This window comes from Delphinapterus leucas, chromosome 8, assembly GCF_059928025.1.
Source record: "Delphinapterus leucas isolate spDelLeu-1000000601 "Yukka" chromosome 8, BTC_Dleu_Yukka2, whole genome shotgun sequence".
NCBI lineage: Eukaryota > Metazoa > Chordata > Mammalia > Artiodactyla > Monodontidae > Delphinapterus > Delphinapterus leucas.
In genome coordinates, this window is record NC_143136.1 from 71,834,549 (window position 1) to 71,862,251 (window position 27,703).

Below are 27,703 nucleotides of genomic sequence, written 5' to 3' on the forward strand. Positions count from 1 at the left end.
ATGTACACTGCAACAAATTACTCTCATCACATTTGACAAAGTATCAATTATAATTTACAAGACAGAACTAATCTTTGTACTAGCTAACATGATGGATCTGAACTAAGAAGGAATGAAGGAAAAAAAGATTTACACTAATGAAGTCCCACTTTATTATACCATTTGATTCCTTTATATACCATTTCCACACATACTAACTAAAATTGTGAAAATGCATTACCTAGTTGTACCTCTAATCCTTTTAAAACTTAAAAAAAAAAAAAAACCTTACTTCAAAGGATGCTAAGCTTTCTCTAGAGGTAAAAATATTATGCACACTACAGGTTAACAGTCCAAGTATTCTGAAGATGAGTACAGAAGATAATCAATTGGAGAATACATATATAAAAACACTTCAAAGAGTGTACTGGAATCTGATCATGGGATGCCAGTTGCTTTGGGTGAAAAAGCACAATAGGGTAATCTTGGATTCCCAGGAACTGTTCCAGAGCCACCAATATCTGTGCCCACCTGGTATGAAGCACCCTGGAGGTTGTAGGACTTTGAGAAGAGGGTAAGCTGTGCAGATGCCTGTAAAGATTTGGGCATTAAGTGCCTTCACATAGGAGCCCAGGCAGAAGTCCTAAAGCTGGAACGTGATCTTAAGAGATTGGAGCTGCTGGCGGAGCTGGCTGCCTATTAAAGGTCCATGAGGACCTGAACAAGGAGCAAAAAAAAAACAAAAAACTATGGCTTCTGTTAGGGACTCAGAATTAGGACTCTTTCACCATTATATTCCTAGAACTATATAAACCCAGGGAACACCTTTTATGATCTAACAAAGCTAAAGAACAAGTAAAATTTCACACACAAAAAATCTAAAGAAGTGTGTTTTGATTAGTAGTTAAACGTCTTCTTTTAAAAAAGTGTTAACATTAAAAGTGTTAAAATTAAGGTGATTAAATATATTTTTTTATTTTAAATAAAATACCGATGGTTATAATAACACCCTTCCATACATTAAAATTAATTTAATTTTTAAAAAATAGGCTCTTAAAAAACTAGTGTCAGTTGCCCAACCCATCTTTCCCAAATCAATTATTCTGGTATTATTAAGCCTATAAATGAAGCTCTAATTTGGTAGAAAGAGTATATATATACTTAGGTTTTGCTCTGTGGGTTTAATTTGCAAAAGTAAATTCAACAAGTCTGGGGAGGGGAAATTCCACCTACTTTCGAGATCTTCCATATGTGCCTGAAGAGTTCTTGCAAGGTTAATAAACTAGAAACAATGCAGAAAGAAATACAGTAGTTTAAATGTAGCAAATGGATCTAAAGAGAGAATCAGTATAAGAGATTCATTTCTACTTAAAAGTCAAACATAATTTTAAGCCTCTAAATAGGGGGTCTTTCTCCCCCCACATCAAAACTTACAAGCTTAAGGATATGATTTTTTTAAATGTCTTATATAATCATTATTACCTATGTAAAAATCATATATTAATCATGTAGAAATTGGGAGCAGATATAATATTCTATGAATACCGCTGTCTTCTTGCATTGATATAATACTTCCAAAAACTATGGAGAAAAAAAATTAAACCTCTGCATTTTGGACCCAAGTGAACTTTAGTGGTCAATTAAAATAATAAATCAGTATTTTCCTGCCTAGAAGTATTACATTTGACTCCGTACTTTTAAAAAAAACATAAAAGTGACTTCCACTTTAATATTAACTTGTGTATACCTTTTACAAAGGCATGAATTCAACACATATTATTATATACTTCATATGGTTCGTTCACTCTGAAGAGATAAGTTGCCTGTTTAGAAATCAAGAGCTCTTTGCTCAAATTCTGAAAGCTCTTGATAGTTCGTTCTCTTTTCTCTGAATGATAATAAATCTGTCAACTGGCTCACAGGAATAGTGTTTACATGATTACAGAAAAATGTTCTACCCATATACACTGAATTGGCTATTTGATAATTTTCAAAATATAATGGAAACATTATACCTCACCATAAACTCTACTAAATTTTCATCACCAAGAGAATATCTATATAAAAAATAGTTTGAAGGATATGTTTATGAACACATTTCAAGATATTAGGTGTTCAGAATGCTACTGTAATGAGATATAGACTCTAGTCCCCGCTACATAAAATGGGCAAGGCAGTATAAATTTCCATAACAGTACCATTTAATTAAAAATACCTAACAAACAGCTAGCTTAAGTGTTAAATTAAGGCAATAGGGTATAGACTAAATACCAAATAGTCCAGATCTTAAGTAGTTTGAAATATGGAGGCTTAAAAACTACTACACTGGTAATCTTTTACAAGATAGTAACAAATAAATTGAAGTTAATTTCCCATACTCTTTCAGTTTTTGGAGTTCAATTTCAGGTTTCTAAGTTAAAATACTGAGTCTTGTTTTTGTTTTTTAATTAAAAAGAGCATTTTCCTGAGTACTTCCAATTCTGTCCCCGTTTTTCACTGAAATATATTCCAATCACCTTCAAGAGCTAGAAAATTACTTCTTTTTCTAAAACAGCTTTATGAGAAAATAAGGCTGCTTGATAAAGAGGTAAGGCAGACAGCAATTTCTATTAAATCTACAGTACCTTTAATTTTAAGAAAGATTTTAATCTAAGAACTCCCCAAAGGAAATAGACTGTGAACATATAAAACAATCTGCTTTCCAAAGCAAACACTTGTTGCATCACATCCTCCCTTTTCCCCTGCTCCAAGGTTACTTACTCGGACACGTGTGCTTGGTTCATTCGTATTTCCCATCATATCAGAAAAGCTTTGTTCGCACAAGTGCAGTAACACAACTAGGTAGAGACCAGAGCTGATAAACTCATACTCAGCCTTCAAAAGGGAAGCAAACGAGAAAAAGAATATGGAGAATGAAAAATTAATAGACAAGAGATCGACATCCAAAGTATACTGAGAAACTAGAGGAAATGTATTCATATCCAGTCTACAGCATCATCCATTAAACCAAGAAATAAAAAGTCACGCTCCATAATTTCATAATTTTACTAATGCTGTAAGGTGTACAAATAGGTGTGTGAATATCCTCTTTATTTTCATACAGTCTTCTTTTATGTAATTTATATAAAAGTGGGACTTTTAACTCATTTGATGGTAGAACGAATGCTCTGGTTCTATCAAGTTATAATGTGCCTAACAGATTTTATTAACACAAATGGCTACAAATGTTTACTTAAAATTATCATTTCATCTATAGCTAAATCAATAAATTATACAATTAAAACCTAGTCAAATGGGTCAAGTGTCTATTACATAATATAATTAACTTTAAGGCAACAGCAAATATAAAAATGAACTAATAAAGGTAATAGAGTAACTGTTCTTCGTATCATTCACATAGAAATTTATAGTGGGTAAAAACTGTCCTTTGGTTCAAACTTGTTGTTCTGAAGCTAAGAATACAAGTCATGAATATCGTGTTATTAAAAACCTAATCTGTCCTGTAATTTTTATATAGTGAACTACCTGTAAGTTGTACCATTTTTGGCAATTAACTCATCTGAAGTTAAGAACTATATGTTCTTAGTAACAACTTCAGCAAGTAACTGGTTATCAGATTCCACAGAGCATTCAAGAAATCTGAAATTGACTTATTAAAACTTTCTTTGAATCTTCACTTACTTTTCTTATTTTTAACTTAAAAGGAAATAAATTTATGTCCTCAAAATTTTTTTTAAAATTTTAATGCTTATCACCTTGAAAAAATTGAAGCTACTGGACAATGAGGAAATAAACTGCATTAAACTAATCATTTCAAATGAGAGTAGTTCTTGGGCCCCCAGAATCCAAGATTCACACAGAACAAAGAAGTTAAAGCCAGGAAGCTTAATCAAGACTGTCATTGCTTTTACAATGACTCCACCTAATATTTCCTCACACTTAAATTATTTAAGATTGTGGGTCATTAAATCCTTGGAGAACCATGAAAACATTCCTGGTTGAATCGAGATGCCAAAGAACCACCTTTAAGAGACATGATGGAGCACCTAGAGAAGGAAGAATGGCAGAAGAAAACCATCCTTTGAAACCTACTCTCATTTTGAGAAGATGAAAAAAAAATTTTTTTCTTTCCATCATTCTATTTTTACATACTCTTTCCCCCGTTCTTTAAAATACCAATGCTCAGCTATCTAGAAAGACTCCTTAGGGATTGAAGACAACTCCTTGCTGAAAACACTATTCTCTTTGGACAAGTGGCTCATTAAAGAATAAAGTAATAATTAGTATGAATAGCATCTATGCTACACCAATTGCCTTAATGGTTCATTAATTAAATCAGTGATTCTTAACCTGGATCTAAGTAATCAGCTTCAAAGGATCTGGGAATCCCTTAAATCATATACAAATATTGTGTCTTTGTATATTTTGTTAGGAGTGTGATTTTAATCAGATTTTCAAAGGGTATTCATTATTCCCACATTTTAAAAGTAAAGGGTATCCATAAAAGATCATGTTGCTTGATTCCATTTATATGAAATGTCCATAATGGATAAATCCAGAGAGACAGAAGGCAGTTGGAGGTTGCCGAAGGAAGCAGGGGACAGGGAGCAACTGGTTAACGGGTACAGGATTTTCTTTAGGAGAGATGAAAGTGTCTTGGAAGTAGATGGCGGTGGTGGTTGCACAACATCGCAAATATACCAAATTGTTCACTTTAAAATGATTTTTATGTTTATGTGAACTTTACCTCTATCAAAAAAAGGGGGGTGTCCACTACTCCTTAAAGTGTTTTTCAAGCATTCATGCATTCTCCCACCATCATATCTCTTTTTATAACAATTATGCTAAGCACACTTGGAGAGTACGGCTCTTGAGTCATCCTTGTAATCTCCTTTAACATCTTTTTTCCCCAGAATTTTCCTTTAGGAGGAAGAAAAGGGGGAAAATATTGAACTCTTCATTCTACCTATCTAAGCATCTCAAAATTTTTTTTAAATTTAAAGCTTCAAGAAACAAAAATTAGTGACCAAATCATTATTAGGAGGAAAACAGTTATCAATAATACCCCAAAATCTGAGAAATGAGAATATGTGAAAAAAAATTTAAGATCAGATTATTCATTATATGAATAGACTATAATGACACAAATACTAAAAGAAAGAGGTTTATAAACAATGTGAACTTGGAATAAAAGATTTCATAAGTTGTTCAACAAAGTTGGAGGTAGGAATGAGGAGAGTGGAGGGAACCAGGATAGAAGAACATGGGGGCAGATAGGCACATAAAAAGCTATTCCTAAAATAAAAAAAAAGGGAGGGAGGGACGGAGGGAGGGATGGAGGGAGGAAGGAAGGAAGAAAGAGGATGAAGATCCAGGGCTTGCTGTTTCAAAAATGTTCTAGGACTAAGAGGTATTCACAACTAAGACAGCTCTTAGCATGCCTATTTGGGGACCACTTAGTAAGCCTTTATTTTCACTTTTATTTAGCAACCATATAATAAATTTTACCTTAATAATTTTAAACCTGTGACTTGCTTTTTTGCCTTTTACTTTCAAAAAGTTATAGGAAAGTAAAGAAAAATTATAAAATCATACCTAATGCAGTAAAAGAAAATTGTTATTATTATTTTAATGCAGGTTTTCTGACCATGATTTAATCTTTTCTTCAAGAGTTGTCCTTTAAGCACAGAATAGACACTTACCAAGGTAAATTAGGCAAAATATACTAACTTGTTCATTTGCATGAGCTCTATGTAGTTCATGAATATCAAAATCCTCCAGGTTAAGCTGCAACTTCTCTTTACAGAGTTCACAGGTGGTTACAGCCTCTAGCGAAGAACCTGGTAAAAAATTACAAGTAAAGCTTAATTTTGCAGGGTCACCACAAAACATTTTTCCTTGTAGGTTTAAGCTTGGAATACAGAAAACTGAAAGGAAGGCAGGGAGGAAGAGATAGCAGGGAGACTGTGCTATGACCATAAACCAGTAATGTCTCCTAAAATATCAATCAGTAACACCTGATGTGCATGTCAAGTCCTACTCTGTGGTACCTAAGCCTCCACCCATTATTTGTGGTTCAGCCCACCAGATGCTCATACATTTTGATATGGGAAGCTGACAATGGAATGTTATCTGTACTTCCTACTTCCTCAAGTACTCTGGTAAGATGCCAAGAAAACATGGTATCTAAAACAACTAGTTACATATACTCAGGCTAGCATCTTTAATGTGACAACATATACTAAGACCTTCTGTGGTCTAAGAAATGTGTCTTCCCTGCAGGATAGAAGGCAAAAAAAGGGATCCACCTTTGTTCAGATAAAAACAGCCCCCCTCCACCATGAAAAGAATGAAGTCCTTATACATGCTACAACTAAGTAAAATAAGGCACAAATAAGATACAAAAAGGACAAATGTTGTATGATTCCACTTGTAAGAAATATGTAGAAAAAACAAATTCACAGAGAAAGTAGATCAGAAGTTAGCAGGGGCTGGGGAGGAGGGGGAGAAGGGTGTTAGTGCTTAATGGGTATAACATTTCTGATTAGGATGACTTAAAAGTTTTGTAAATAAATAGTGGTGATGATCACAAAACATTTGGAATATACTTAATGTCACTGAATTATATACTTAGTAATGGTTAAAAGGGCAAATTTCATGCTATATCAATTTATATTTTACCACAATTAAATAAAATTCCGTCTGTCCTATAGACACTCAACATTTGGTTACTCCTAAGCTTCTGGCTCCAATTAAGTAAGTCTTGTCTAATTAAATAAACAGACATTTTCCCCCTTGTGTTTATTTTTAGACAGGGTTTTAAAATGAAAAAATGTACTAAAAATTAGAGCAAGTCATGTGCATAAACAAGATAAAGATTTAGATTCAATTTAACTAACATTTACTGAGTGTTTGTTATGTGCCAAAATAGATTAGAAGTTCTGGAGATTCAAGTATAAGTCCATAGTATTATGACCTGATGGAGAATATAAATAATGTGAAACTTCAGAAGGCCTTCTCTTTCTTATCAGACATTTATTCTCTGATTCAGAAGCAGGAAAAATGTGATGGTCATAAAATATGGACACTGGATATCATTAAAACAAAGTCTTTCATATCTTAGGGTTTCATTTTTCTCTTCCACGGAACAAGTGACCTACAGAAGTTGTTCAAAAAGGTCATACGCAGATGGGAGGAACCCATTTATCCCTACAATCTTTAATCCAGGACTCTGTCCTTTACACCCCACCTCATTCAGTAGGCCCTGACTGCATTTGCCTAAACTTGTACTAGACGTATTCTATTCAGCTTTGAACATCCTATAGAGTTTTAACAGTCCATATATAGTAGCTGCCTAATAAATGTTGAAATGAATCTCTACCAGAGAATCACCTACCAGATGGGGTCTTTATGTAAATACGAGAAAGCCTTGTGGAAACTTAAAAGGAAGGTTCAGTTCTTGAGATCTTAACATTCATTTGACCATGAATACTTATTATTACCTTTAAAACCTATTTAATTGAGTACTTACTATGAGTCCAATACTGTGAGAAACTATTCATAAACATCATCTCATTTGACCTTAACAACAAGCTATTACTCAATTTTATTCATGATGAAACTGAGGCTCAACCCCAGACCTACTTAAAAATGTTTAGGAATGGATGTGAGGCATCTATGTTTTTAAAAACTCCAATGGTTAATATTTTGATCAGCAACCAGGGTTCAGAACCAATGTTAAAAGAGACTTACTCAAAATCCTATAGTTAAGTGTTAGAGTCAATATTCCAACCTAAGCATGTCTAACTCCAAAAATCCAATGTTCTTAGACAATATATTGTGTTATCTGTTTTCCTGCCTACATAATACTAACAATCCAATTGCAAATATAACAGAAGGTGAGTCAAGTTGTTTTTCATTTTGGTAATACCTAACATCTCTGGACCCTTGCTAAGTGTCAAGAACCATGCTGAGCACTCATTTTATCTTAATAACACCCCAGGGTGGTGACTAATAAAGCCTATGAGGCTGTCATAACACTATACAGCCAAGAAGAGGCTGCTACAGGTAAGACAGCCCTATCCCACAGGTTTGGGACCAGGTTAGGTTACAAGAAAAGATAACCCCCTACCCCAAGGAGGCCTTTGCTAACCTTGCTGCAGGAAAAAAGTTTCCCACTAGCCTCGTAATCTCCAGTTTGAATAGGTTACTCAAACCCCTCCAACAGATTATTAACATTAATACCATCATACCTCACAACCTGTTTGCCTATGCTACCCAGCTATCATCATCAGACTGTCCTTTTCACACAACTATGTACATTTATTACTCTGGTCTAATTTCCCACCCTACTAGTCACATTCTTACCCTACAAGTAACATTTCACTAGGTCCTCTGGTACTTATAGTCTAACATTAAATTCATCTTAACCAATCTCCTTTATGATTATCTCTTCAACTTCAAGCCTGAACCACAGTGCCTCACAAACTGATACATACTCTTCTGCAGCCATTTTTTCCCCCACAATGCTTTGTACCTCAGGACCAAGAAATAGGGATAGATGCCCCCTCCCCACACCTATTGCTGTTTTGAAACTCTAAGTCCCTCCTCATTCATTAATGACTTTAGCACGTCTCTTCTTTACCCAGCTTATTTCTTGGCTATTTCAACATGCACATAAGACCACATTTGATTCTGACTTCCTCAACATCCTTGCTTCCAATATTACCCTTCCCCACCTAAGCCACCTACTTTATGGTCATACCCTTGACCCTGTCATTGCAGTGTACTGCACTACTCCTAAAATCCGTATTTTAAGCATCGTCTCCTGTGCACCTACAACTTTTCATCATTTTAGCTCACCTACTCTGGCAATTCTCTTCAATGTCACTGAGATTCAAAGACACTGACCCTACCACTTCTCGCTATCTACTTCCTAATGTCCTTACTCCCTTCCTTATTTTGTCTAATTTCTAGGCTTACCACAACTACAGCCTTATAACACCCTTAACTCCCTTCATCATACTTGCCTGGCAAAGGTCCCAACCCCATCGAACTCAAATCCTCATCTGTATCCAAGTATCTGAAAACTGCTTCTTAAAAAAATATACATGTATCCCAATCCCACTTTTAAATCATATTCATGGCCACAGATTTTTATGGACATTAGTACTACCTGAAAACCCTGAAAGCATTTTAGAATGTTATTTTCCCCACACATGAAAATCTCTTAACCCATCCCCTCATCAGCTAAAGACCTTACTAAGAAAACAAGCAATTATATAGGAGTTCAAGCACCTTCTCACCAAAGCAACAAACTGATCAATAATCCATATCTACACTAGCTTTCTAGCGATGAAGTACCCTTTTTCCTATTAAAGGCTAACTACTCAACTTGTGCTCTGGATCCCATCTTTCCCCTCCCTTTTTTTTTTTTTTTTTTGCGGTACGCGGGCCTCTCCCATTGCGGAGCACAGGCTCCAGACGTGCAGGCTCAGCGGCCATGGCTCACGGGCCCAGCCGCTTTGCGGCATGTGGGATCTTCCCGGACCAGGGCACGAACCCGTGTCCCCTGCATCGGCAGGCGGACTCTCAACCACTGCGCCACCAGGGAAGCCCTCCCTTCCCTTTTCATAATTTTTTTGGTCTCCATTGTATCTCTTGTTAAAATAAAAAATGCCCTCAAATTTCTACCTCGAAACAAAAACAAAACAAAAACATGTACCATGACCCCATATAACTCTCCAATTCCTACTGTGTCTCCCATCTCCTTGACAGTAAAGCTTATTGTAAGAGGGCGTCTATGCTGCTGCTTCCCCAGTCTTACTCAGCTCAATTTAATCATAAAGACACCTCCCCACCACCGCCCCAGCACTGAAGTCACCAAGGTCATCCATGCTACCAAATCCAGCTGTCATTTCTTTGTTCCTTTTTTTTTTTTTTTTAAGATGTACGTGGGCCTCTCACTGTTGTGGCCTCTCCCGTTGCGGAGCACAGGCTCTGGACGCGCAGGCTCAGCGGCCATGGCTCACGGTCCCAGCCGCTCCGCAGCATGTGGGATCTTCGTGGACGGGGGCAGGAACCCACGTCCCCTGCATCGGCAGGCGGACTCTCAACCACTGCGCCACCAGGGAAGCCCCATTTCTTTGTTCTTATCTCTTTGTTCTGATTTCTTTGCAGTACCTGACAGGGTTGGTTACACCCTCTTAAAACATTTTCTTCTTCTGGCTTGCACAACACTACATTTTCTCAGTTTTCTTCATACCAGACTGAGGCTGCTCCTCAAATCTCCTTCTCTGTTCCCACTAAGCGTTTGGGTGCCTCAGGGCTCTGCCCTGGGCTCATTTTTTTTAATATCTGCTCTTGCTCAAGTGACCTTACTTAATCTCAAATCTTAAAATATTACGTGCTCATGATTCCTAAAACTGTTATTTTCTGTGCTAAAACCCCTGAAACATCACGCCTGTCTTGCTAACTGCCCATAACCATTTCCATATGGTTATTTAATAAACAGTTCAAATACAATATTTCTAAAACAGAACTAAGTTTCCTCTCCCAAATTTATTCTATTCTGTCTTCTTTATTTTCAGTAAATGGCCCCACCATTTATTTAGTTGCTCAAGGCAAAAATATGAGCTTCGCTAAGTGTTCTTTCTCCTTCACTCCACCACATCCAATCCACTGGTGAGTCTTATAGAATCTACCTCCAAAACATACCAGAATCCATCATCCATTTCTACCACCACCATCACTACCTCTTGTAAAGACAGACTCCTGGTTGGTCAACACAATAGATTCCCGGTTGACCTCCCTGCTTCTACTCTTGTCCCACTAAACTCCACTCTTCACAGAGCAGCCAAAACATAAATAAGATCATTTCACTCCCCTGACCTTCAGTGGCTTCCCACAACACTTACCTAAAAATCTAAGCTTCTGACATTAACTTTCAAAGTCCTAAATGAGCTAGCCTCTGCTAATCTCTCTTACCTCAACTTATCACCCCTCTCCTTTCCCACTAATTATACTCCAGCCATGCTGGGCCTTCATTCAATTCCTCAAACACACCTAAGTCATTCCCACCTTAAAGTCTCTGTACTAGTTGTTCTGTGTGCTGGAATGCTTTTCCTTTCATTCTAGAATAGCTAGCTCCTCTTCGTTCAAGTATAAATGTCCTCACCTCAACAAGGCATTCCTTTAACACGTAATCCCACCAGGAGAGCAAGTGCCTTGTCTGTCTTGTTCTCTATATCCTACATCTAGAACAATGCCTGGCTCCGTAACAGGCACTTAATAAACAACGACTCCCTACAGTAATCTTATTGCTGCATAGCAACATTAGAGACAATAAAACTTTCTCAAGGACACATAGTTGGTAAACAGTAAGAATATTTCTTTGATTCAAAAAGATATTGCATGATGTAAGGGTTACCAACAATAACAAATTACAGTTGCATTATACATGTATGACAGTAGATTGTTCAGTAAATGAAATATAAGAAACACTATTATACGTTAAATTTATGAAGCAAGACTAATACTCTTCAATGCTTTTGCTTCAAAAAATGATTGATGCTTTTGATAAGGGTATAAATTTGACAATCAATAAATTATAACCATATTTGTTAATTAAAATGCATACACACGTGCATCTCTTGAAAAAACTGTGAAAACAAAATACACAAAAGGGTAAATCTTACCAGAGTTAATTTTGGCCTGTAACCATTTTTTCATACACTCTTGGTGGACATACTGCAAACTTCCTGTGCACTTGCATGGCTCTATCAGCAAGTTAGAGGATGATGCAGCTGCCATCTGACAAATTCTACATAAATCACCTTCTTCTTCTTCAGAGTCCTCTAAAAGGAGGCTGGAAAAGAAGGTACATTTCCTAAACAGAGCTATCAAAACCATCCTGGTTGGTCATTTCCAATCATACATAATCCCAAACAATATCATGGTCTCTCTAGGTAGAAAAAAGGCAAACAACAATAATAGTAAACAGGAACTTCTAAGAAAAACTGTATCAGTAAGAACAAAAATTATAATAAATATTTTAAAGGTAAATGAGGTAGGCTATCCTATTACTTATCTTCAAATGGTTTAAGTAATTATCTTTGGTACCACAGTTTATTTTTTTAAATTTTATTTATTTTTTATACATCAGGTTCTTATTAATCTATTTTATAAATATTAGTATATATATGTCAATCCCAGTTTCCCAATTCATCCCACCACCACCACACCCCACCCCTGCTACCAGAGTTTAAATTCCATATTTTTCACAATTTGTAAGTTTCACTAAGATTTTAATTTCTGCAGTACCATAGACTACTTCAATTCCAGCAGTATAAAGATAATGTACTTATTATACCCATCACTTTTGTCCCTGCAAAACTTTTTTTTTTTTAATATTTATTTGGCTGCACCAGGTCTTAGTTGCGGCACGAGGGATCTTCGTTGCAGCTTGCGGGATCTTTTAGTTGTGACATGTGGGCTCTTAGTTGCAGTATGCGGGATCTTTCAGTTGTGGCATGCGGGCTCTTAGTCGCAGCATGCGGGATCTTTTAGTTGTGGCATGTGGGATCTAGTTCCCCAACCGGGATTGAACCTGGGCCCCCTGCATAGGGAGCACAGAGTCTTAACTACTGGACCACCAGGGAAGTCCCTGTCCCCCCAAAACTTTTAAGACAAGTTTGATGAATTAAACAAATATTGACTTGTGATTTTTCAATTTACATGTTAGCAGAGCCACATATGTTTAAACTGATAAGCTTTTTGTATTAAATCATAATAAAAAAAACCAAAAGAAGAGATTTAAAAATTTTTCATTTTCCCCACCCCAGCGATGTTATTAAATCATCCTGATTTCTACAAGGGTAGGCTTTTAAAGTGTGGAACAGTTTCCATTAACCTATGTCCTCTATTTCACAGGCCAACATGTACTGCTTAATTTAAATGCAGAATGATCACTGTAAGACAAGTAGTTTTTTAAATTAAAATCCCTATTGCCTTAGTCTACTGCTGACATGAAAAAGGTACTCAGTAAATTGATACAGAATGCTAAACTGTTATTGAAATATAACCTGGATTATATGGGTTCCAAATGAGTTTAGCAAAAGATGTGTGGAAAGAGGAACAGGCGTACTTTTAGGTGACTTTCATGCCTAGGATTAACCAGAGATACAACCTCAAGCATTAACATTTATGTTTTACCTTTAGATATAACTTTCTTTGGTTGATAGTTTTTACTTTGGGAGACTCAATTTTTTTACACTTTTATTCATTTAATTGTAAAGTATCTTATAATCCTCATTTTTAAGCAAAATATGTAATAAAGGAACACACACATATAAACTCTGTCAAAATAAGCAACAAATGCTGCTTTTTAAACTATCTTACCAGGCAGGGTGGTGATGGCTTACTTAGTTTCTCTTTGGAAATCACTAAATTAATTTTTTGCCCTACTTACACTACTGCACTCAAATTAATCTAACTTTGAGCACAAGAAATATAATAGTTACTACATTACTCAGTAGACAGCTTGCAATTAGAGGGAGCTCCTGTAATAACATTAAAGCTAACACTACCAGGGCAGAGTAAATCTTTCTACAAGGAAGGAAAAAGCGCAAATTTTAAAAGAAGAGAACAGTCACATGGTAACAATTTGTCCTATATAAGGGAAAGTGGGAAGATATTAGTCAATGTTCAGTATCTCAGAAAGCATGCGAAGCTCCCTTTATTCCCCAGAGCAAGATTTGAATGTATTTCCTCTTAAAGACCAAAAGACCCTAAAATGATATAACAACTATGCTCCCCCAAAATTCTATTACATGGGGCCTTTATGAACAAGAAAAAACAAAAACACCCAATGACCTTAGCTTTACATAAGTCTTTTCTTCTTACAAGCATATTTTACATGTACTATCCTATCCCATTTTATCATAAAACTAATTTTAATAGGTGGAAAAAGTAAGTAACTACACTTAACATGCAAAATAATTAAGTTGGAGTGAAAAATCTCAGATCTTTCATCTTTTTTTTTTTTTTTTTTCCGGTACGCGGGCCTCTCACTGTCGTGGTCTCTCCCGTTACGGAGCACAGGCTCCGGACGCGCAGGCTCAGCGGCCATGGCTCACGGGCCCAGCCGCTCCGCGGCATGTGGGATCTTCCCGGACCAGGGCACGAACCCACGTCCCCTGCATCGGCAGGCGGACCCTCAACCACTGCGCCACCAGGGAAGCCCTTTCCCAAAGATTTTTAAGCAACTAAACTCTACAAAAGATTTCACATGAATAAAAAGATTCTAAGTCCTGAATTTAAACTGCTATCTCTGTCAAATAGTGACAATATATAAAGAATATTCAGTATACATTTGGACTTAAAAACAAAATTTTAAAGTTTGTGGAAACGATTTTACCTTATTCCAAAAAAGATTTGAAGTGAGAAATACAAATAAATGGTAAATAAATGATCTTATTTTTTTGTTATTTATTTATTTTGCTGCACTGGGTCTTAGTTGTAGCACGTGGGATCTTTAGTTGCGGCATGCAAACTCTTAGCTGTGGCATGTGGGATCTAGTTCCCTGACCAGGGATCAAACCCAGGCCTCCTGCATTGGGAGCGCAGTCTTGGCCACTGGACCAACAGGCAAGTCCCAATAAATGATATTATTAAAGGCTGAAACACTGTCTTGATAATCCACAACAACTTGGGCTGCTTTACCAATCCCATTTAGCACTAGTCTACCTAGAAACAGGGTAAGAGATTAAGATTTTGTATATCTAAGATTTGTATATTTTTATATATACATATATCTATATGTATCTGTAGCCAAAGCTGGTTAAAAATAACCTTTAGATTATTTCCCAATGCAATCTACACCCCCAGTGCCCACCACAAGTATTAATTCTTATCCATTTTACCTCTGAGCAAGACGCTAACATCTTACTGGATGTAAATTTTAAGGCAAGAAATTTCAGACATCACTCTTTTTTGGCGGGGGTTACGCAGGCCTCATTGCTGGCCTCTCCCATTGCGGAGCACAGGCTCCAGACGCGCAGGCTCAGTGGCCATGGCTCACGGGCCCAGCCGCTCCGCGGCATGTGGAATCTTCCCGGACCGGGGCACGAACCCGTGTCCCCTGCATCAGCAGGCGGACTCTCAACCACTGTGCCACCAGGGAAGCCCCAGACAGCACTCTTATGAGAAACCATTTTAGAAACAAACAGTTCTTTCTCTCATCTGTTCTTCACAGGCTTAAGATAGGTATTCAAACTTACCTCTCTTTTATTTTTTGCAGTCTTTCTGGGTCTCTTGAGGGTACACTTTTAGTTTTATCATTTTTTCCATCAGATGAACTCCAACCTGAAGGAATAATATCTACAGTGATCATGACATTGTCGGTCAAATTATTTCCAAGTGCCGGGGGCACTGCAAATCGGAATAAGGAACCAGGAAGGATCCCTGTTATTCCTGTACTTCGTCCACTGTAAGCCGAATCCGATACAGAGCCCCCCGTAGCAGCACTGCTTGGTGCTGCAGATGCTTGTGGTCTGCTGGCAGTAGCCCCAAGGGGATCACTCTGTGCTTCAAGGTGAACCACTTCATTTGATTCTCTTCTAAAAATATGATGAGATCTAGATGGTATATCAGAGGTAGATATCCTTGAAGATTCATCTCGTCCCTCTCGCCTCCTTCTAGAGAACAAAGGTGTGCATCTATTTCTAAGTGAGGAAGATAACCATGGTCCTGTATTTCTACCTTCAGATTCTTGGTTAAAATTTTGGGAATCTGGCTCAGAGCTATGATTTTGGCTAAGAGATGACAAACCCCATCTTCGCCGAAGAAATCGAAATCCCTGAGAAGCTTCGGATGCCCTGTTATCAGGACCATCAGAAGCTGATGCTGCATTACGAGACTGTGAAGCTGTCAAGATTCTTGGAGAAATGTAAGAATTCTCAGAACTCAATGATCTTGTATTCAAGGAATCCTGACTAGACCTTCGTGAAAAAAAAGTAGATGACATACTAGAAGCTATACGTGACAGCAATCTCCTTGTTGTACGCCTACCTTCATTGTCAGAAGATTCTTGAAATGATCTTTGAGATGAGCCAACCCTATTTGAACTGCCTATAGTTGAGGTTTCACCTCTATTTGAAATATAAGAAAATCCAGGCTGTATACTGCTTTGGGGAGATTCTAATTCTCTTGGAGAAAAATTCGATCTTAAAGAATTTCTACCAGAGTCCCTAGAACATGGTATGGTCTGATGTTCAGAAGGCATTTGGTGATTTGTAGATGATGTATTCAATTGTAAAGTGCTCAAAGAGTTCTCTTTTGGTCTTGCTCCTTGTGAATATGAAGAAGGAACTCTGTCTTGAACATCTATTTTTGAAAGAAAGGAAAGGTAGTCAATTACATGAAAAATTTGTGCATTATTAAGGTTGTGCCTATTAACCACTAATCACTGCCAAAATTAAACACTGGATTCAAACTGAATACTGGCATATTATAACTACACAGCTTAACTATTATTACAGAAAAAATAAACATATTTATCTATCTTTCTATACCTTTGGTAAAATCCAATACTGCTGTATAAAGTCAGCATTACAAATTTTTTAAAAAAGAAATGTATTATAGCTTATGAGAGGCAAACATCAATCTACCAACTTGATGAAGTTAAAACAGCTGAATTTATTAATCAGAAATTGATATGGCAGAAGAATATCTAACATCTAAATGGATAAGGGATTTTAAATGGGCAAACAAATTCAAGGTAAATGACTCATAACAAGTAAAAGCAAAATAATAATAGAGTGTTTTGGAGATTTTTCTTACTCTGGAACAAGAACAAAAGTTATTTCACATAAGTACTATCACCCTTATAATTTCATAGCAAACCATGCTAACAATTCAAAATTTCTCCAATGTTTTATCTTTTCTTTCAAGTTAACAGCAGTGACTCTTATACCCAGTTACTCATCAGACATAACTATGCTTTTTTTTTTTTTTTTCCCCAATACTGAGTCACAAGAGAGCCCTGGCATCTGCGATTTTAATAGTACACTACTGATGGTTCTAATCATCAAATGGAAAGAGAAATACCAAAGCATTCCTTCATAAAGAATATTCATCCATACATCTAGTTTAAGAGCTAGATTGCTGCTGTGCTAATACATGGTGCCTCATGGAAGGATTAACTGTTAGGGACTATATCAATTCTATTCTGTACATTTTTACCCCCCAAACCGAGAAGCTACCGACACTGTCTACTAAAGCTCCTCCACCCAAAGCCAAGCAAATGAAAAGATGCTTTCATTTGTCTTAAATAAAGCAACAGCTTGCCCCAACAGATTATTTAAAATAATCTAGTTAAATCCTTAAATAGAAATGTATTTTCTTCTCTGTAAATCAAATTCCACTTCTGTGTGCTATATTTCTCAACTTCAATTAGCACCTTTTATCTTCAGTTATCTAGTATTATTGTTTTATGGCATTTATTTTTTTTAAGGTGGCTCTGTCGCACAATGGACAGTGCATTGGACTTCTATTTTTTTTAAAGTTTTGGCTTATGTACACTGACAGAAACAGTGTGGGTCTTTATTTCAACTAAATGAAAATAAAGACAAATTCATGTTAAACTAAAGGAATTCTAAATTATGTCTTAAAATGGTGATTTCAAGTTTTAGGTAATTCACAAGGCAAATTATATTGTAGTATACAAGAATTATCAAGTATATGTAAAACATACATTCTTAAGAGTGAAAAAATTATAGGCAGACAGAATCTGGATACTCATGTATATCTAAATATTTTATATTGTTTACATTTTTAAAAGTAAAATGACAAATAAGGTTGAAAACATATCAAGCTATCCTGTATTCTAAATCTTCATAATATTCACTTCATTTATTCCTTTGTACTGTGATTCTAACGACATACAAAGACAAAAATGTAACATTATTAGATAAATTATGCATAACAATATAGTTTATACATACATGATGAAGTTGTGAAATCACCACTTCGGTGACTATAATCCATAAGATTACTAATGGAGGAATCTGCTCTCCTCTCTCTCATTAAGTCAGTTCCAAATGATCCAAGTACCACTGATGAAGATCTGGGAACTTGACTATGCCTCCAAGAAGAATCTTAAAATAATTGAAGAAGTCTTAATTCAGAGAAAGTTTTCAAGGTTTCTGATGACAACAGATCTTCAGTATTACACAGAGAGGTAATTATGGTTTATTACAGGAATCCCCAGTTACACAGTTGCAATCAAAAGCAAAACTGAGCAAAACATAAATTATTCACTAGTGAAATAATCACTTATAAAATTATCTCCTACTCAAACACATCCTTCTCTAATACTATAATCTGCCCCCATCTAGGATGTCAATGTCTCACTCTCTAGAACATCTGACCGTACGATATATAAACATGACATAAAATGATTACAGAACAAAAATATAAAGCTTGCCAAAGATGCAGAATTTCATGAAAAGTTGATCAAAGTGATGTCGGAGAACAGCCAAAATCAAAATCAAAGCCATCTTGAAATGAAAGAGGTTATTCTGTAGGTTATAATACTATTTTGTCAGAACTATTATTGCCACCATATTTGGCTCATTCTTATGCTAAGAAGTAATGTATCATTGCAATTATAATCTAAACTTTGTTAGATATGATTTCATTTAAAAAGAAATTAAAAACTAAGTCTCAAAACTTTCCCCCCTCACCATTTACCTTGAAATTCTGGGTCTTCCTCTCCTAGTCCTAATAGCCTTAATAATTTCCCTTCGTTAAGGGAAACGGCCCAGGGTTAATGCTATGCCTTCACAGACCAGAGGAAAACAAAAGTATCTCTACACAATGGTATTTGTCTACAAAGTTAAGGTCAGTCTGCTCTTACCCATCACACTACTCTTAAAATCCTTCAGATGGGCAGTGTCTTTCCCATGGCAGTCCTGCCTATCGAAATAGAAAGGAATCGCTTACGCTAATTCATTTAGTAGTACATATGCATTTCAAGAATATTATTCTCCAACTGTGTCATCACAAGTTTTATCTTACCTTAAAACTATTTCAGGCATTGGCTAGTGTTTCATTTGAAGAGAAGTATAAGTGAGGAAGTACCTCTCAACAAAAGATCTTTCCAATTTGTGCAACAAATGTGTGCCTGTATCTTAGTATCTGTGAGTACAAGATACTAAGCATGGAACTTTATGCATAAGTCTTTCATACCAGAGTGGTAAAGTGACTTGTCCAATGTCACATAGTTAGAGGACTAGAACCATAGCTTTCTAATTCCTTGTATAGAACTCCCACTAGAATACCGCCAACTGTTTTTTGTTTAACTAAAGAATTTCTACATTTTCTGAAAATATGTGTTATATAGCACAATGTTTATTATTTACAAAAAATATGCTAAGGAAACATGTATCAGTAAATCTGGCTTTCTTATTAACAATTTAAAAATTTACCTCCTATAATAACCAGCAAAATACATGTCACTTTTACTAATTTTATTACCATATGTATCAGCTATTCTAATTAATTAAAATCTGCTAATATCCTGTTTGTGTAAGATATCTGTACCAAATTTAGAACAAAAATCCAAGATGAAGAGTTAATTTCAGTTCTAACTTTGTTAAGATTTTGGAACCTCCGCTCTATTTCTGACCCAGTCTTATGTGCAATCTACTTGCTTCTTAGTACACTACATCTTGGGAAAAGGGCTTTTGTCCGAAATACATACACAGTGATTCATATTTATACAAATTTAATTATTACCTGATACTGCATTTAAACCATGTCCAACACTTCTCCCAGCTGAGGTAGATGTACAGTTTGTACAGGAAAGTTTAGGTCTTTTTGAATCATGATCCCGTTGCTGGTTTTGCGATCTTGAACGTGCTCCCTGAGTTATCTCAGACTCACTATACCATGTAGACTGAAATGGTAATGCAGATGCTGATGCTGATGTAGACTGTAAGTTAAAAAACAGTTTTTTAAAGGAACAATAAAACACTTGCAATTTTTAAATTTAAATATTACATTTAATCTACAGTGCTCTAATAAATTCCCAAGGACCATTCATTCCTCACAGACACAAATTTTTCTACCATGTAGGTTTTTCATAGTCTTTGTTCCCTTCTACCACTTGTCCCTTTACTTTATACTTTAATTGTACTTTGCTAGGTAACCAATCTGATTTAGATTATGTCTTCTATGTAACTGAATATAAACACTAGTCTAGGAAACACTGAAGAGTAAAAACTTTATATGTAATCATTTTGTTCTCCTGGTTTAATATTAACCTTTTGAGGAACCTTGTTTCCTCTTCTTAGATAAACAGAACACCAAGAAAGGCACCAATATAGAAAGTGACTGTGAATACTCCACTATAAAAATAAGATTTTCAACTAATATAAAATGTATCTGGATCTTATGTCCATCTCAGGAATACAGTAAAACACTATAAATGGTACTAAAAAAAAAAATCCTAATATACGGAATTTCTTCATCAGTGAAGGAAGAAACAGCTAAAACTACATACTGTAAAACTCTAAGCTCAAGGTTTTTTCTTTAAACATATAATTATATGTACAACAACATGAAATAACACAGAAGTTACAATGTACAAATACACACACACACACACACACACACGCACACACAGAAAGAGACCAAGAAGGACGAATTTGACGCATAATCTCTGAATTGCTTAAAGACACTTACCACTAACGTAAAAGTTATTTCTAGGAAATAACTTTTATTCTAGGAAATAAAGGAAAAAAGACATTTATAAACCATTTTAACATGTAAGTAGATGGTAAGTAGTTCATTTTATTGAAGAATATTAAAATGAAACAACATTCTTTAAAGTGTTATATTTCTTGACAAAAGAAAAGTTAAAAATGGAATGTTATCATGGGCCATAAATTCAGTCTATATTAACCTAGTATTATAAACATAAGAGCCCAAATAATGTGCTCCATCAAAGAGCTTTAGAGTATAGATAAATAAGTAGGTATAATATAAGTAAGTACTGTAATAGGAGATATGTTGAAAGTTTTACAGAAAAAAAAAAAACTATGTCTGAGGAAAGCAGGGGAGAATTCATAGGTGATTAACTATGAACTCCATAGGTGGAGTTCACTGAGTAGGCAAATGAGGAAGATTATAGACAGACAACACAAAAAGATAAAAAGATGTCTCAACTATTCTGCCATGGGAATTCTTCTAAGGCATCACTACTTACTTGATCTCCGATTATCTTTTAATTATGAGAAGCATACTGCATGCATTCAGGGAACTGTATTAGTCCATGGTAACTCTACAGAATAAACTGTGCACATACATGGAAAAGCAGAAGATGCAAAGCTGAAAAAGTAGGAATGGGCATATCAGGATTTCATCCATCCCTTGCCCATTCAATATTTTGCTAAGTAAATGTAGAACTCCTCAGCTTCGCACAAACTTGGTCTCACAAGCCTTTCACACCAAGTTGTCCACAGAGCCCCCAATCAATGAACTGGAATAGCACATGAGATGAAATTCACGAGATATTTCAAAATGAAATCATTTTATGTGCCATTGTCAAGGTATCAGGAACTTAATCCTGCAGGCCAGTGGTTCTAAGACCTTTGAATATCAAAGACCAAAAATTTAAAAAAAATGGTTTGATTTAAAATTTAGGAAGAACTGCCACTTTTGACAGGTAAGGAAAACGAAAATAGCGAATACCACCTAACCCCATTCCCCAATCTTTTAAAAAGGGCATTTTATATGCTCCTAAAACAAGAACATAACAGAATAAAACAGACTTGTAAGGTGAATAAATTTTACTTGTACAAAATTCCTAACTTGTCCTTATTTTTCTCATTTTGCATGGACTGGACAAATTGTTATTGAATAGCACCTCCACAAATAAGACTTTAGGAGCTACTGAAGGAGGTAATACCATCAGATCAACTACTTACAAAGATCTTTAGAGCATTGTGGAAGGTTAAAAGAGTGGGATGGACAAAAAGTGGGCAAATCAGGAAGTCACTGGACTAGCAAGAAATGCTAGTAATTCCCATTACTTTCGTTCATTGGGACGAAAGTAATGGGAATAGAGAGCCATTATAAAAGATAAAAATTCATCAAATTTAGAGACGTGAGAAATGAACAAAAAGTCTATAAAGTCACTCCACAGTTTTCTGGCACTGGCCACTGGTGAGATAAAGACACACTCAGTGTTCGGCAATTTTCATGACTCACAACTCTAAAAGGTAGCCTATATGTCATCCCAGAGACAAAAATCCTCAGTATAGGAGAGGAGAAATAAAGTCTGACCAATTTTTCTGCTGGCTTAAATTCAAAGTCAAACTTTTCCCTGGTTCCTACCAATCCAATTTTGTCCACTGTTCAAATATTCTCAGTCTGAAGCAATTAGCTTTTCTCCCCCTCTGAATTCTTTTAACAATTAAATAAAGAATGGGGTTCATTTATACACTATCTTATCTCTTTTGCTATCTAAAACTACTGGTGGCCAAACGAAATCAGGAAAAGTCTGTCTCCAAAGTATACTTAAGTATACTGCCTTGCAGACACCAGATGCTTAAAAAAGTACTTTTGGGGTTGTTTGCACTTCTTAGCTGTTATGAATAATACTACTATGAATATCTGTGTTCAAGTTTTGTGTAGACATGTTTCTAATTTTCTTGGGTGTAACTAATGGGTCATATAATACCTCAAAGTTTGAGTTTTAGAATAATTAATAAACTGTTTTCCAAAGTGGCTGTACCAGTTTAAAACCCCACAAGCAATTTATGAGGGTCCAAATTTCTCCACAACCTTGTCAACTCTTGTTATTGTCTCACTTTTTAATTTTATTTTAGCCATTCTAGTGGGTATGAAGTGGTGTCTCATTATAGTGTACATGTGCATTTCCTAATGGCTGATGTTGAGCATCTATTTATGCGTTCATTGGCCATTTGTACATCTTTGGACACATGTCTATTCAGGTCCTTCGCCCATTTTAAACTGGGTTTTTTTTTATTGTTAGGATGTAAGAGTTCTTTACATAGTCTGGTTACAAGTTCCTTGTCAGATAGCATATCATTTACAAATATTTTCTCCCATTCTGTAAGTTGTCTTTTCACTCTCTTCATGGTATCACTTGACTCACTAGTTTTTTAATTAGTTAAGTCCAATTAATCTTTTTGCAATTCATTACCTCCAGACTAAGAACATTCATATGAAAATAAGAAGTGGATAGAATTATTAAATATCCATTCAAGTTCCATGGAGTTCTCTCTCATTTTCACTAAATTTCCAGTCTCTACCCCAAATAAGTAACAGATTTGGCTCCTGTAATAAACAATTTTTATGGGTTACTCTCAAAAGGCTATCTGTGATTAGAAAGGAAAATTGTATGGTATGTGCAGGGGGCTGTCTAGCCCAACCAAAGTAGCTGAATACTACTTTGTGTATCTGAGAAATCATATTAAACAGTTTGAAAACTTGATGGAAGGGAAGTTTACAAACATTCTGTAACTACTAGCAGGCATCCAATTTTCATTTTATTTACTTACTTATTTTTATCTTCATGATACTTATTTAGGTTGCCCTTCCAACAAGAGGTTTTCGGGAAGGACAGTCAATGAAATCATTATTTATTTACCATTAGTATTGTATAAGTCAGTATTTGCATTCAGAAAATAATTACTTCTAAAAAAGGCTAAAAAGTATTCCCAATGCAAATGCCCTTAAAACAGTACAGCAAAAAAGAACCTTAATGAGAAAATATTTGTAAATCATATACCTAATTAGGAACTTGTAACTAGAATATATAAAAGAGTAAGAATCAAGAGTAAGCTTTCAAAACAGAAAACACCAAGCCCACATGGGTTCACTGGAGAATTCAATCAAACATTTAAGGAAGAAGTTATACTAATTCTCTACAATCTCTTTCAGAGAAAATACTTCCTAACTCATTCTATGATATGATGAGGCCAGCACTACCTTAATTCCAAAACCAGACAAAGACATAAGGAAAGAAATCTATAGAGCATTCTCTCTCATGAACACAGCTGCAAAAATTCTGAACAAAATATGAGCAAATCGGGAAGTCCCTGACAGTATAGTGGTTAGGACCTGGTGCTTTCACTGCTGTGGCCTGGGTTTAATCCCTGGTCAGGGTACTAAGATCCTGCAAGCCGTGTGACGCAGCAAGAAAAAAAAAAAATTAGCAAACTGAATCCAAAAAAGTACAAAATCCAATACCCCTTTATGATTAAAAACTCTCAGCAAACTAGAAATAGAGGGTAACTTCCTCAACTTGATAAAGAATGCAAAGAATGTACAGTTAACATTATATTTAATGGAGAGAAACTCAAAAGCCTTCACACCAAGATCAGGTACAAGGCAAGGATGTCCTTTCTCACTGCTCCTTTTTCTCTTTTTTTAAAAACTGACATATATTGATATATAACATTATATCAGTTTCTAGTGCACAAGGTAATTATACAGACACACATATATAATGACCACCACAATAATTCTACTTAACATTCCCCACTACATAGTATAATTTTTTCCTTGTGATGAGAACTTTTAATATCTACTCTCTTAGCAACTTTCAAATACACAATACGGTATTATTAATTATAGTCACCATTCTGTACACTACATCCCCATGATTTATTTTATAACTGGAAGTTTGTACCTTTTGACCACCTTCACCCATTCTATACTCTTCTTTGGGTAGTACAGATATTTTAAGAATATTAATTCTTCCAATCCATGAGCATGGAATATCTTTCCACTTATTTGTGTCTTCTTCGATTTCTTTCATCAATGTCTTATAGCTTTCAGTGTAGAGGTCTTTTACTTCCTTGGCTAAATTTATTCCTAGGTATTTTATTATTTTTGATGCAACTGTAAATTGGATTGTTTTCTTAATTTCTCTGACACAATAGATTTTTGTGTATTGATTTTATATCTTGCAGCTTCACCAAATTCATTTATTAGTTGTTTTTTGATGGGACCTTTAGATTTTTCTATATATAGTATCATATCATCTGCAAATACTGATAGTTTTACTTCCTCCTTTCCAATTTGGATTCCTTTTATTCCTTTTTCTTATCTGATTGCTCTGGCTAGGACTTCCCTTCCAATACTATACTGAATAAAAGTGGCAAGAGTGGGCATCCTTATCTCATCTTGCTCCTGATCTCAGAGGAAAAGTTTTCCACATTTCTCCAGTTAGTATGATGTTAGCTCTGGGCTTGTCATATATGGCCTTTATTACAATGAGGTACGTTCCCTTGACACCCATTTTGTTGAGTTTTTATCATAAATGAATGCTGAATTTTGTCCAATGCTTTTTCTGCATCTATTTGAGATGATATGATTTTTAGCCTTCATTTAGTTAATGTAGTGTACCATGTTAATTAATACGCAGATGTTGAACCATCATTCTTGCAAGCCAGGGATAAAATCTCCCTTGACCATGGTATACGATCCTTTTAAATTATTGCTGAATTCAGTTTGCTAATATTCTGTAGAGGAGTTTTGCATTTATGTTCATCATGGATACTAGCCTTTAATTTTCTTCTCTTGTAGTGTCCTTGGCTAGTGTTGATATCAGGGTAATGCTGGCCTCATAAAATGAGTTAAGGAGTGTTACCCCTCTTCTACTTTTTGGAAGAGTTTGAGAAAGATTGGTATTAATTCTTCTTTAAATGTTTGGTAGAATTAATAAGTGTTCTGATCCCAGACTTTTTTTGCTGGGAGGCTTTTGATTACTAATTAAATCTCCGTACTCATTGGTCTGCTCAGATTTTCTAATTCTTCACGATTCAATCTTCATAGGTTTTGTGTTTCTAGGAATTTATCCATTTCTTAAAGGTTGTCCAATCTTTTGGTGTATAACTGTTCATAGTAGTCCCTTATGCTACTTTTTATTTTTGTGGTATCATTTGTAACATCTCCTCTTTCATTTTTGGTTTTACTTATTTGAGTCTTTTTTTTTCTTGGTGAGTCTAGCTAAAGATATGTCTATTTTGTTTATCTTTTCAAAAAGCCATCTCTTATTTCACTTATCCTTTTGTCTTTTTAGTCTCTATTTCATTTATTTATGTTCTGATCTTTGTTATTTTCACTTCACCACTCTTTTTTCAACACTGTACTGGAAGTTCTAGCTAATGCAATAAGGCAAGAAAATAAAGTAAAAGGTATACAGATTGGGAAGAAAGACCTTACTTGCAGATGACATGATTATACAGAAAATCTGAAAGAAAAACTCCTGGAACTAACTAATAATTATAGAAAGGTTTCAAGATACAAGGTTAATATACAAAAGTCAATTGTTTTACTATATATCAGCAATGAAAAAGTAGAATTTGAATTTGAAACTAAAAACTCTTACAATTCAATAATAAAATGACAAATAAACTGATTTAAAAATGAGCAAAAGATCTGAATAGACATTTCTCCAAAAATATAAAAATAGCTAATCAGCACATGAAAAAATGCTCAACATCCTGAGTCACCAAGGAAATCCAAATCAAAACTACAAGACACTGCACTTCACACCCACGACAGGATGGCCAGAATCAAAATGTAAGATAAGTACGGGAAAGGATGAAGAGATCAGAACTTTCATGTATAACTTCTGTGGGAATATAAAATGGCCCAACGGGTTTGGAAAACAGTGTAGCAGTTCCTCAAAAGACTGAACATAGAGTTATTGTATGTATGATTCAGCAAATCTACTCTTAGGTATATACCCAAGATAACTGAAAACATTAGTCCACAGAGAGATTTGCACATGAATGCTTACAGCAGCATTATTCATAATAGCCAAAAGGTGAAAACATCCCAAATGTCCATCAGTGGTTGAATGAATTAACAAAATGTAGTACATCCATACAATAGAATATTATTCATCCATAAAAAGAAATGAAATACTGATACTGCTATCATCATGTAGATGAACTTTAAACAAACATGCTATGTAAGACAAGCTAGTAATAAAAGACCATACAGAATGTTTCTACTCATGTATATGAAAGTTCCAAAGAAGGAAATCTACAGAGACAGAAAGTAGATTAGTGGCTGCTTATTGCTCAGGGGAAGAGGAGGGAGACAGTGTAGTGACAGCTAAAAGATCTAGGATATTCTCTTGAGGTAATGAAAGATTCTGAAGTTGACTATGGCAATGGTTTGCACAATTCTGTGAATATACTAAAAATCACTGAATTGTACACTTTAAATGGGCAAGTCATATGTTATATGATTTATATCTCGATAAAGCTATTATTAAAAAAATAATCTTAACAAGTGCTGCAAATGCAACCAATGTTATCCACTGGACAACGCTTAATCAAGAGAAATCATATAACGCACAGTAATGGAAGCAAGTCCAGAATAAAATGCTCTTCCTTGGCTCCTCATTTCCATGAATCAATGCCTTGACTGTGATGACTGACAATTCCTGCTTAAAAATTTTCCAGACCATAAGCAACAACTTAAAACTTTGGCCTCTTCTTTATTTTAAATATTCACATGCTGGAGAGTATCCATATCCAGGCTAATGCAGAAGTCTTACATTCTAGTTTCTATTCAGAATGAGCAGTCTTCTCAATTATCACAAAAAAGACAGCTGATCTTAAGAATGTATGGATTCATGATGCCCAACTTTATGGGAAATCTAGGTAAGAAACCT

The 27,703-nt window shown here is 35.3% G+C and overlaps 1 protein-coding gene across 5 annotated transcripts in view; it reads right to left on the reverse strand.

The window, feature by feature from the left end:
* MARCHF7 (membrane associated ring-CH-type finger 7) overlaps nucleotides 1-27,703 on the reverse strand; it is a 34,358-nt gene that overhangs the window by 2,601 nt on the left and 4,054 nt on the right. For 3 of the 5 annotated variants that reach the window (XM_089916020.1, XM_022569838.3, XM_022569836.3), the window contains exons 2-8: nucleotides 19,777-19,972; nucleotides 17,982-18,134; nucleotides 15,258-16,362; nucleotides 11,676-11,845; nucleotides 5,710-5,819; nucleotides 2,740-2,853; nucleotides 1,213-1,261 (exon numbers count right to left, since the gene is read on the reverse strand). In XM_089916020.1, coding sequence (XP_089772146.1) covers nucleotides 1,213-1,261; nucleotides 2,740-2,853; nucleotides 5,710-5,819; nucleotides 11,676-11,845; nucleotides 15,258-16,362; nucleotides 17,982-18,134; nucleotides 19,777-19,972 — 1,897 coding nt within the window. Of the gene's footprint in view, nucleotides 1-510; nucleotides 697-1,212; nucleotides 1,262-2,739; nucleotides 2,854-5,709; nucleotides 5,820-11,675; nucleotides 11,846-15,257; nucleotides 16,363-17,981; nucleotides 18,135-19,776; nucleotides 19,973-27,703 lie in introns of all 5 variants that reach the window. The other 2 variants (XR_002644025.3, XM_022569839.3) reach the window with 2 other exon arrangements.